This window comes from Schistosoma mansoni, chromosome W, assembly GCF_000237925.1.
Source record: "Schistosoma mansoni strain Puerto Rico chromosome W, complete genome".
NCBI classification, from domain to species: domain Eukaryota; kingdom Metazoa; phylum Platyhelminthes; class Trematoda; order Strigeidida; family Schistosomatidae; genus Schistosoma; species Schistosoma mansoni.
Genome location: NC_031502.1, coordinates 6,546,998 through 6,559,862, shown reverse-complemented (window position 1 = coordinate 6,559,862; position 12,865 = coordinate 6,546,998). Strand labels below are relative to the sequence as shown.

At 33.2% G+C, this 12,865-nt stretch overlaps 1 protein-coding gene across 1 annotated transcript in view; it reads left to right on the top strand.

The window, feature by feature from the left end:
• Nucleotides 1-5,679: 5,679 nt before the first annotated feature.
• Smp_134140 (putative camp-specific 3,5-cyclic phosphodiesterase) overlaps nucleotides 5,680-12,865 on the top strand; it is a gene marked incomplete at its 3' end in the record, with an annotated part of 102,172 nt that continues 94,986 nt past the window's right edge. The window contains exon 1 of the mRNA XM_018800034.1: nucleotides 5,680-5,770. Within this exon, the coding sequence (XP_018653888.1) occupies nucleotides 5,754-5,770 (17 nt within the window). The 5' untranslated portion in view covers nucleotides 5,680-5,753. The remainder of the gene's footprint in view (nucleotides 5,771-12,865) is intronic.

The following is a 12,865-nucleotide window of genomic DNA, read 5'->3' as shown; positions in this document are numbered from 1 at the left end:
CCATCACTCTCCGTTCTTTTTCTCTTCGATTCAATCTTCCCAACCTTCTGCTGTCAGGCGTGCCACTCCTGGAACCCAGTGAAGAGTGTGATAAAGATAATGGTGTCCGTATGATGTTCCAACTATTTCAACCACCAGCAGTAGAAAGAGTGATTGGACTAAATGTTCACCATGCAGTACGCTCGGTCATTGTTCTGATTAGGCATTTATTATTATTACTATGTTTGCAGTAGTAGTGTTTACTGTGGAAGAAAACAAACCAGATTCTATTGGAGGAAGAAATAAGGAAGAAGCGCTGGAAGTGGATAGGACATACATTGAAGAAATCACCCAACTGCGTCACAAGACAAGCCCTCACATGGAATCCTGAAGGCCAAAGGAAAAGAGGAAGCTCGAAGAACACATTACGCCGAGAAGTAGAGACAGACATGAGAAGAATGAACGAAAATTGGATAGAACTAGAAAGGAAGGCCCAGGACAGAGTGGGTTGAATTATGTTGGTCCGCGGCCTATGCTCGATTGGGAGTAACAGGCGTAAGTAAGTAGTAACGTTTGCAAACAGATGATAAATGCTAATGCAATTAGTTATTTAGTTGATATCTTTATAACAGTTAGATTTAATGTTAACAAATGTGTGCTGTAAAGAGCTTATTTGTTTTTCAGTAGTATAACAACTTAGTTCAATTCAAAGTGTTTAGGATTGATAAAAAAATGTATCCACTAATAGCCTAGTGATTATCAAGTGGAAAGAAATATAAGAGTAAACAGTTGATGGTACATTGTGCTATTTAACGAGTTACGGGTTAGTTTCATTGTTTGTTTGAAATTAGTTTTCTATTTATTCATGTCAGTTTGTTAATCATCTCTCTATAATACTGTCTGTACATTGTTTGTCTGAAAGGAATGACGTCAGACTAAACTTTGTTTCCATAGTACATTTAAACTAAAAAATTGACGCATAAAAAACGTAAGAAAAAGGCAAATCAAACAATATTTGTTTTTTACTTTCATCCTGATCATAAAAAATTCATGGCATATGTACCCGGTATACCTCGTCACCACTAATACACTTAGTCCTCACATTTATGCTCTTTTGTTATGTCCTATGGCCCGTTAAATATCATGTGACAAAATCGCCAATACGAATATCGATTTCTATGGCCTCGTCTCCGTGCTACACAAATTACGCGTCAGCTAACATCCGCAGGCTTGACTCAACTCTGAGACCTTAGTGGTCCTGAAAATAGTAAATTCTCGCCTAACCCAGCCCGTCCAGTCCAGAAAACAAATATCAGCCTCCGTTGTATGAGTCGTATAATTCAGACACACATGGTTCATTTACAAACAGACCAGACTGTATCACACCATAAAATAAAAAAAATATTTATACAATGTCAAGCCAAGAGTGGCTGTGAGTACAAGAGAATGTAGGTAACAGATTGAGAATAAATTAAGAAGATATATGTGGTCTAGTTACTTAATAAGAATATGTGTAATGATAGTCCATTAATAATTCCTAGCAGTCACCATTCATTTACTCTTCGTGCAGATGTAACACTTTGTTTACTGAAATGCAGCAAGAGTCAGGTTCTGAGCTTTTCAGAAACCCAACACAAACTGTTTCTGGTTTGGTTTGTATTGGCTTAGAATGATTGATGATAGCTGGAACATATCAGCACCAAACATTGAGTGGAATGATATTTTTTAGATAGCTGTAATTTAGGACCTTATGAAGTTTTATATGGATCAGAATATTCAACAATGTTGGGCAGTCGATTGCTGGAATGATCGATAGCTGAGAATAACACACATTATGTACAATGAATTGATAAAATAAAGGTCAGTTTGAATTTATATTTTCCACTTTATATTACAAGAGTTTTAGATGAGTTGATGCTACTTACAATTGCCAAGTGAAGTTGCTAACATCTAGTGACCACTTTTGGAACACATATAATTGGGAAATACCATTAAATGTATTCTCAAATTAATTTAATGAACAAGTCGATTTCTAGGGTCCTTATCCTATAAGATTAATAGGAATTGATTTACTATTCATCTAAATGGAACATTTTTATGATCATGATCCGGTTTATATATATGACATCACTTTGCATTTACTCATTTCACATTTATGATAGCTATAAGTAATATTTTCCAAAGTTATTCCTCAAAAACTTAATCATCTAGTAGCACTTCTACACGAAAACCAGTATCCTTTCACGGTTGTGTTATATCCTGAAGCGATTTACGAATGATAACTTTGAGAACTATTTATGGACCAATATGATATGTATATTTCCTATTGTATAATTGTTAAGTGACTATACTATTCATATTCGTGTCCCTCTTATTATAAGCTTTATTTTGACCTATAGACTATTATTATAGGATTTACTATTTCTGAGTTATACCCAGTCTATAAATTACTGTTCCCCTATTCACAGCCACATTTGACCGAATCTTGTACAAATATTATTTTCTATTTTATGGTACGATGTGGTCATCTTGTTTGGTATATAAACTCAGTATGTTTGAGAATAATGATTCATATTGCAGAGGCTGTTATTGGTGTTCTGGACTTAACTGATTGGGCTAGGCAGAAAGCGGGACTGATAAGTACTCAAGACGGCTTTCGTACATCATTGCTCTGATCGATAATTCACTCCTCTTTGATAGGTCTTATGACGTCATATATCAACTGGGCACGCATGCACTCACACGATATAACAGGTTGGGAAATTCAGAGCCCTTTAACCTAATGTTGATAGAGCTAAAAAATGTGAAAATAGTACATATGACTCTCCCTTTTAACAATTAAAAATTTTGTTTATTTGTGCTGGAGAAACATGGGTTTTGGTTTTGAAGGTTGCTCGTTAAATAGTGTTTCATTTATTTTGTTACCTTTCAATGTATTTTTTAAAACAAACTATATGGTACTACCGTAACTAATCTAGTTTACTAATCTTTAGTCAATGGCACTTTTGTGCAAAAACAACAACATTGCAAGACGACTATCAACTTTTATAATGTAAAACTGTTAACCTTTTCTAATATAATATATATTAGTTACCCACTGGTTATATTTCTCCGGTAATTTCAATAGTAACCTTTAAGTCAGTCACTTTTCTTTCTATTTTTCATAATCTTGACACAAGAGATAAACAACAACATGTGATCAGATTAGAGATAAGATCAATTTTCTTCTACTTAAGTAATATATTCATCATATTAATCATTATATTTTCCTAATATTCATGAAATATTGTTTAAAGTTTTCTCTTCTATTGTTGACCTTGTGAATAGGTAGTCAAAATAAGTAGAAACTTATTTCTTTCACACATAACCTTGGACTATGTTTAATCAATAAAATCAACTTATTTCATTAAGAAAAGATTAATGTCAGTATGGGGATATGTGGAAGTTGGTAGTATTTTAACAGTTGGATTCACGAGTCAATCTAAGGTAGACTACCATTGAAAACTTGGAAGCACTTGACGACCATTTCGTCCTAGTATGGGACTCCGTAGGAGTGAGCATCCACAATTCTGCATGCGAGACTCGAACCCAGGATGTTAAGTCTCGCGAGCGAACGCCTAACTTCTAGACCACTGGGCCAGTATCCAACGGTGTTAATGTTTAACACTAATGAATTCATGATCTTGCACAACCCTTCATCCATTGTCTGAGGTTGATAATTATCTCACAACCAACATGGATTGAACTCATGAATTCAACTGTTAAAAGACTAATGAACAACCGGTTTAAATGGGTAGTTTTTGAAAGTGCACACAATTAGTACTGTTTCGTTTCCTTTATGAATGATTTTAGAAAGATAATTTTTAATATATCGGATCTCTCAATTAAATTATCAACAATCTTTTCATGTTTTCAATGGTGGTCTAACTTTGATTGGTTCATGATCTCGATAAAAATTACTGAATGTTGTATCTATGTATTCCCACTGCTTGTTTGAAGAAATTTGAACGAAGTATGAAGATTGGAATTTTAGTGTAGTGGGATTTGGGTATACTGTAGAATTTTCTATTATTATCTTATTAGCAAATAAACGGTGGCAAATCTATTTTATATGTCAAAAGTAGTTGACTAAAAAGCATCGACTTAAGTTTCGTGTTAGTGGCCACTAATCAACACAATATACATGCAGTCATGAAAAAACTCATGGCCCCTGGTAGATTCAAACCTTCATCACTCAGTTTGACTGTCTAAAAAGTAACCACTGAGCCAGTTTGACAACATGTAGGACTGATACATTTGAAATTGAGTGACGTAGGTCCTCATCTGACAAGGAGCATTAGTTCCCTTAAGACTACAGGTAAACGTTTCTGTCTGGTGTAAGCTTGCACGAAACCTGGGATTAAGGTTGTTTATCAACTACTTCCAACCACCTAACATATCAACATAGTGAACATAACTTTGAGATGCTTAGACTAGCGTCCGGCTCGTAAATTGTTCAATGGAACTCGGTCGGCACCGAAACGACTACAAAAACGTGACATATGTTATTGCTAAGTAATCCGTCAACTTTGAGTTCACAGTTTTTTTTACATTAGCGTAATGATTTGTTTAACGTTGACAAAATGAAGCTGGTGTGATTCAGCTGTGATTTTGTAAAGCATCCGATACTTTCTGTTCATTTTGTAGTTAAATGAAGTGTACTAAATAATCTTCTAGATAATTCTTCAGGTTAAAGTTGTTGCGCACTAATGAGGAGCCCCATACTAGGACGAAACGTTCATCCAGTGTTTCCAGGTTTTCAATGGTAGTCTAAAATTGATCTTTTCATGATATCAATATAAATTTAACAATCTCTACACCCCTATACTGATTATATCTAAAGAATCACTGAATACATTCCACCTACCCTCAACATAAACAAATAGTATCGGATGCATTACAAATCCGTAGCCAGATGTCTACACAAAATAAAATTCTTTTAATTTATCAGGTTGATTTATATTGATTAATGCCAAATATTTACCGAACAGCCATAAACACCAACCAGACTAACTTGGCAGTGTAAACTATCCATTTCAAAAATAAAATACAAACTGTCTTAAGTCTATGCACAAAAACTATCTTCTACAAGGATAAACAATATAACATTTCCGTGTCTTAGTGAAATGTGTCATTTGGATTAGGCTAATTATATAAATGTTTATTTATTGGAGGCTGATGTGTTTATCCAATCAAATTGAAGTAAGTTATTATACTCTGATTGGTTAATTAATCCCCATAGTGATATCCTGTTAAGATGGTTTAACACTATAATAAATTCAGACGATGGGTTATTATGATTATCTGAAGGACAATTTTTATTAAATTTATAATTCAAGCAAATTATTACAGTCAAGTGGTGTTTATTTCATTTTCTAAACAAAAGAAAAACAATGATTTTTGTCAGTATGATTAGATTTATTCTGTTTCTAAGAGTTGATGGGATAATACAATTAAGACATGAATCGGTGTTGTATAATTAGTACCCAGATATATATATGCATCCATATATAATGTTTAGTTAAATACTTTAAAAACCTACATTATAGTGTTAACTCATATTAAACTAGACTACTTATATTATATTTGGAAAATCAGTCATTAGCTGTTAAAAAGATTTTTATCCAGGAGATTATTTCAAATTATTTAACCGAAAGATCAGTTCCGAAAAAATCAAACAAATATATGTCTGGAATCAAATAAAAGCAACTGGAAATATATGATACATTGAATCAATGGAGTTACGAACCGAGTAAGTGAAGTACAAAGAGTGTTTTCTTAGTGTTCATACTTCATTATACGCTTTGTTTTGTGATGATGAACAATTTGATTAAATAAATGTCACGTCTTTTGTAATCGACATAAATTAATAAGGCGAATTGTAGGGGGATTCAGAGAAACAATTCAGCAGTACCAGATTAAAAAAAACTGTCGTATAAAACTATTCGAACGACTGTCAGATGCAGTGTCACATTAACCAGATTATAAAATCGAAACCCATAATCAAAACAGAACAATGAAGCATGAAGTTGTATATTTGTTGAAAAAATTGGCACTGTTTGTGTTTTAGTAATTTATTTGTTAGGGTAATGGGATACTATCTGTAAATATCAATACTTATTATTACACTAGGGGTTTGTGGAGACTGTTGATGTGTATGGATTACATCATAGAATGATCTTACGTAAACTACCATTACAAGCCACAAGATCTTGGGCAACTGTTCTATATGTGCAGAAAACTGTATGCAACCGTTTTCTTAATTGGATCAATCTCAGTGCCAGCTAATTAATAGTTAAAACCGTACATCACTGAAATAAAAGCAACTCAAAATCGTTGCAAATGAGCTACATTTTAATTATTATTCGATAATTATTTTCTGCAACAAGTAGTAACATTATGATATTGAAATTATGATTCATCTGGTAAAATAAATTTCAGAAGGTATATTCTCAAATGTACTTTGATTGGCAATTTAAAATAGAATTTTGTTAGTAAATTCACATAATGACTAGCATAGGAATTCGGGACTCGTTGGCGGCATGTTTCTAAATCTCAAATTCAATGTTCTAATTGAGACTTGAATCCATTACATTTCTCCTCAAACGCTATTGCATCAACCAATAAGTCACTGGATTCAGATCATCCCTATCTTGTGAATAATAAGATCAACTAAGGGGAGAAAGAATAAAACTTGATATATATTATTGGGATTATATCTTCGAACGTAGTTTATTTAATTATTATATTCAATGATAGTCCTAGTTTTAAGTACGTAATATTGTTACGTGTACAAAGTTTTTTATTTTTTGAAGAGATGTTTTCACTGAGAGATTGAAATTATCACTTAGACTGTATGCTACTTAACAAGAGTTTAAAGCTAATTGATGCTTACGTCTACTCTATATACCTTAGTGTTAATATATCTATTACCACTATATATATTTTAAACAAACTACTTGAAACTTAGTTGGATGCTCCTGATGTTGTCGAGTTTTCTGAATTGGATGGCAATATCGCTGATATTTTTTCTCGTTATGGAAAACACCATTAGCTCTCGGCAGATCTTATATATATATATATATATATATATATATATATATATGATGTGAAGCTGCGAAAAATAGACATAAAAGAAACATATCGACAGAATAACTACATTACCACTTTATACAGAACAATTAAATAATAATCAATACTGATCAGTTATTATTTATCGTGGATGTGCACTGCTAAGGAGTCCCACAATAGGACGAAACGGCCGTCTAGTGCTTCCAGGTTTTCCATGTTGGTCTAGCTTCAATTGACTTATGATTTCAACTATGAAAATCTCCACAAAACCCCTTCTGAAAAAAACCCATTAATCAAATGCCAAAAATGATAACTGGACTTTGAATCCAAATCGAAAATTTGAAATTAATATAAATTTATTGAATAAATTAAGAAAAATAACGTTTGTTTAGTTTATATAAAGTAGTATGTAAAAAATTAACAAAAATTTGTTTGTAAAAAATAATAAAATAATCAATGGGAAAAAATAATAAATTTTCTTAGAAAATATTTGGCTTACAGAAAAAAAATTTATTTTTTTTATTTTTTTGTCTCCGGGTGAATAAAGTACAAATACGTTTTTTTGGAATAAAATTAATTTATGATTGTGGTTGTTTATTTATATTTAATATAAACATAAAATGAACACTAATTCTGTAAATAATAGTGACTTATAAAAATCCGTATTAATCTATGTATAAGTTATGTTGTGGAATGCAGTTTGACACGCGTTTCTTCCTATTTGGAACTCGTCAGCTGAATGCATCTGAATCACAGAGTTGATTTTCACTGTGGGACTCGAACCCAATACCGTTTGTTTCAAACACCATTGCGTTATCTACTCAGCTACTGAGTCTTGATGGCCACTTGCTTGTGCAATGGGGTGAAGTTTAGATTCGTTTGATATTGTTTATTTGAATCTTCCAATTGATGTTTAGAACTGCAATTGATCAGTCTGTTATTGACACATGTACATCTTATGCGGATTGCCCCCATATTATGTAATTACTGATTGTTTAACTGAGCATTGTTTAAGCGAATTTATGTGATTTTCTGTCAGTAATAATATTTATGTAAAATCAAAGTATTGTTGTACACTTTAGCTCGATCTCAGTGATTTTGTATTTTGTAAACTGGATTAGAGATAAAAAAAACATATATTTGGTTACTTCCAAGGTCTAACCTCAACCAATCCACGAAATTGCGCGACCAACTTCATATATGCTCACTAGTGACTGGCTCCATGAGGTAATTCCTGGAGTTCTAGTGAAAAGTGATGACCATTGGGGCTAATCCATGTCAGGTAGAGACAGGTATCTACCTCAACACAATGGGAGTTGGTCACTCAATTTCGTGGATTGGTTGAGGTTGGACATTAACACCGTTGGATGCCGGCTCAGTGGTGTATAGGTTAAGTGCTCTGGCGCGAGACTGGTAGGTCCTGGGTTTGAATCCCGCAAGGCGGGATCGTGGATGCGCACTGCTGAGGAGTCCAACAATAGGATGAAACAGCCTTCCAGTGCTTCCAGGTTTTCCATGTTGGTCTAGCTTCAATTGACTCATGATCTCAACTATATAACAATACTAATCATCAGTTTATGCTGTAATTCAGTTGTTTAAACTGGCAACTCGTATTATAACAAACTGAAGTTTTTAACTCAGAAATAAGCATTCCGGCAGTGAAATGTCATCAATGTTCTCTTGAATTATTAGGAATGATTTTCTGTTTTACCATGCACATGGAGTTCATTACAAAATTTAATGTTTGCCATAACTAACAGGTTGTTTTTGTATTATTGATTTGCAAATGGTATAATGATTCTAAAACACGAAGCAAATCAGTTGTCCTTGTATAATCAGATAAGTTAAAATAGATAGACAGTTAATTTGTAAAGACTCCAGGAATACCCCATAATAATGTTAGAAGTTTTCTTTCTAGATTGTCTTCTGAAATCGTAGAAGGAAGCCATAGTTTGAAGTTTCAATCATTCTGGAAATTCAGGTGTGTTGGTGATAATAGTTACATGATTATAGTTATGTTTTATATTCCTCAGGCTGAATTTTGAAAAGTAGCTAATCACTGGAATTCGACTATATAGTTTAAATGTTCACTCTTTCATCCAGTACATATCATTAAATGTGTTTTACAGAGTTGCTCTAAAATAAAAAATACAGTTGAGAAGTTCCCTATACTTTCAGATTTCTAAACTGTGTTTAATGCTTGAAAATTCCATAACTCAATTAACTAAATATATATAATGACTAGTGATAAATACGCTTTGTCTTTTCAAATTTAAAGGTTTGTTAACTAAAAACCTCAAACTATAAAGTTTTCAATATACACTTGAATGATTTGAAATGTTTGAATGTTGATTTCATTTAGTTCAATGTTATTTATTAGGCTTTTCTGGAAGTAAACAAAATACTTAATATGTTTATCCATTTGTCAAATGATAAATTTACTATGTATGTTATGATATATTTTGCTCAGGAAGAGTGTAGCTCAAACAGTGGGTACATTTTAACAAACTATACATATTGATTTTGCTTTTAAGCTATTTGTGTGAATAAATGACTTGATTAATTTAGCGAACGTTTCAATTTTGACCAGAATGATAGTTTATTTTGACAATCTACTCAGGTGACATTTATAGTGTCGTTAAGCCTATATAACTTATTCTAGCTTCTGGACAGGCCAATTTATCCATTCTTCTTGAGTCACGTTTTGACCTTGTTGATTAATCACTTATCAACCTTGACTGTTTTTATATGACTGTATGTGTGTGCAATTCATATCCTATTCATCAAATAACTAACTTAATTTTGTGACTATGACTATCGATTAACGTTTCATTAAATCGAGTTGGCTCATTTACCTTCTCCAATCTGCTTCTCACTTCCCTCTTTTTTTCGTCTATTTGACTGCCTGCTCAAATCAGTAATGAATGCATGAAATATACATATTCAAAATTCATTCTTGTATTTGACTAATTTTAATCCCGTTATTCACTAACGCGAGTTAAGTCGATAATTATATATGAGGTTAGCGGAGATGTATATTTTGACAACAATCATTCATACGATCCAACAGGAGTCAGATCTCCGGTCACTAAACTTGTGAGCCCGTTGATAACATGATCCGATCTAATTGGCGTCAAAATGAAAGGGTCCCACTGAACATTTTAAATTACAAAATCCTTAATTTTGTACATAAAGAAAGAAGGAATCGAGAGAAGTAATTTCTTTTCGATTAGTTTTTCATCATGGCTCTACACAAATATATATTTGATTTACAATAATGAAATAACATTATTCGAGTAGATACGCTACGTAATAATTATATAATGACATATCGATTATAAACTAACATTGAGTAATTAGAAGGAAGAGGATTAGTAATAGTCAAAGTTATTATTCGAAAATCAACCAGTTGCTACGTTGCATAATATATAAAAAGAGAAGAAAGAATGATCAGTAATACGGTAGTTATGTAAGAATCAAGAGACGAATGTTGAGAATAAACAAAACACAGAAATACAAAAAATGGAAAGAATACGAAAAATGTTTGCCAAAGTTCTGCTACAAGCTCCGCTATACCGATGGCCAAGGTAGCGAGAGTGATAGTAAAAACTTCTTTTGGATACAAAGGTTCGGTTTGTGAACATGAATTGCGATGGCTTCAGTAATATGCAAAAGACGAACTTTTAAACCATGCGGCAAATTTGATGGAATATGGTAGATAACCTCAAAATCTTTATTCAGTTCAACTTGATGACCTGTGTCCACCAAGTGAGGGAGAATAGAACCCTTAATCACTTTTACTTCTACTTTTCTCACCACAATGGATGGTGTTCTGTTATTCGTTGACAAACTTGCCGAATTGTACTCTCCATAGGAGCAGTTGAATTGATAAATACACATAAATGTGGCCAATTTCAGGCAATCTGTCTTTTATAACCGTCAATTTAAAATAGCGGCTCGTATAAATAAAAGAGGAAATTAGTCAGTCCATGTAATTTTTCAGATTTATTTTTTTACATTTTCCATTACATAAATTGATTTTCTAAGTTGTTTTTTTTTACTGGGAAGGAGCTGAGTGAATGTTAGAGACACTTTTGATATCTTCTCCTGGAGACAGTTAGTTAAAGAAGGCTTTTATACATGTAGTTTTTTATGAACTTAATTTTGACATGACATCCATGCATATATATAGAAATCATTATCAAAGTTTTCGGATAAGTTACTTGTTCATATTTTTTATAACATTGTAATGTACTGTAAAGAGCATTTCTTTGAATCTTGAATCAAGTTAAAAGATTGTAGACCTATTATTATAGAACACAAAAAAGTCATTGTTCATTTGATATTTAAAACGTAATTTGATAATCAGTATCTATTTTACTTAATATTAGGTTAGATTAATTGAGCTTAATTCCATTTACTCAGTCCATTTTGGTAAAATTTAAATACCAGTGAGAAATATATGACGTTCAATTAGAAGATGAAGTGTTGTTTATTTTCCTCAAGAGGTGGTTGTATGAAGATTTAAGTAATTTTATAATTGAAATCATGAGTCGTTTGAAACCAGGTCACCATGGGAAACCTGCAATTGGATTGGTTGAATTTAGACATTAACACTGTTGGATACCAGCTCAGTGGTCTAGAGGTTAAGCGTTTCTCACGCGAGACGAATAGGTCCTAGGTACGTTTCTAGCCGGGCGTGATCGTGGATGCTCACTACTGAGGAGTCTCACACTGCAACGATACGGCCGTCCAATGTTTATTTTCCTGTTATTATTTTAAACAAAATAACTAACTTAACAATCGTTCAATGAAGAGTTACAATTCGGCAATTTAACAAGTGTTTGTTGTTCTTTATGGGGTAAATTTACAGAAGTTTGTATTGAAACATAACTAAGATTTTGAACTGATAAATTCTGTGGTATTCTTTATTTATTTAAACACATAAATATTGGTACAAGAGGGCACCAGATATATATGCGCCGCACAAATCTCATTTGATTTGTGTGAGGGCTGTGATACTGCCCAGGTGCCCAAACTGAAGCAGGTGGTTTACTCAGGGTGACACACCCCTAGCCTTTGACCTAAAGGTCTGATTCACAAGGCGGTGGAGCATCGTGAGGAGATGCAGTCCCATGGTAGCCGGTGACCGACTATTGATTCATACACCATTTGTCCCCTCAGGATATTGGAGCCCATGTGCACCAATGGTTTGGTATAAGGGTTTTTCAACTTCTCTAAGTGGACTTTCCGTGTCCACCAACCCGGTTACAGCTCCGGACATTCGCTTTTCGTCCTCTTAATTTCTTAAACAACAGTAATGCCAAGAGAAGGCAGTGAGTAGGACTTTCCTAGTAGAGGCTATATACGCTTGGCCATGTGAGAGCATTTCGAGAGGGAGAACAGGCTCTCCCCACTCTCGGCCGTACCAGGGTATTTCGTATTCCACATAATCTTAATTCATTCTCAAGAACCAATATGTAATTATTCATTGAATACTATGCTTTCATAATGAAATTTTCAAATAGTTTGCTTCAACCCAGCAATATAATCAAATTTTTAACTTTTATTCAAAATATCTGAATGCTTCCTTTTATCACAATAGCGAAATACGATATATCAATTCATATGACACCAAATATATATTCAACTAACAATCAACGTTCAGTTATATATCTTTCTTGACTTTAGAATGTGACATGCTCATAAGGTGGTGGAGAAGATTTGTAGCTCAGGTGGGTGATTTTGATGTTGGTTTGTTCTCTGAGCTGGATGG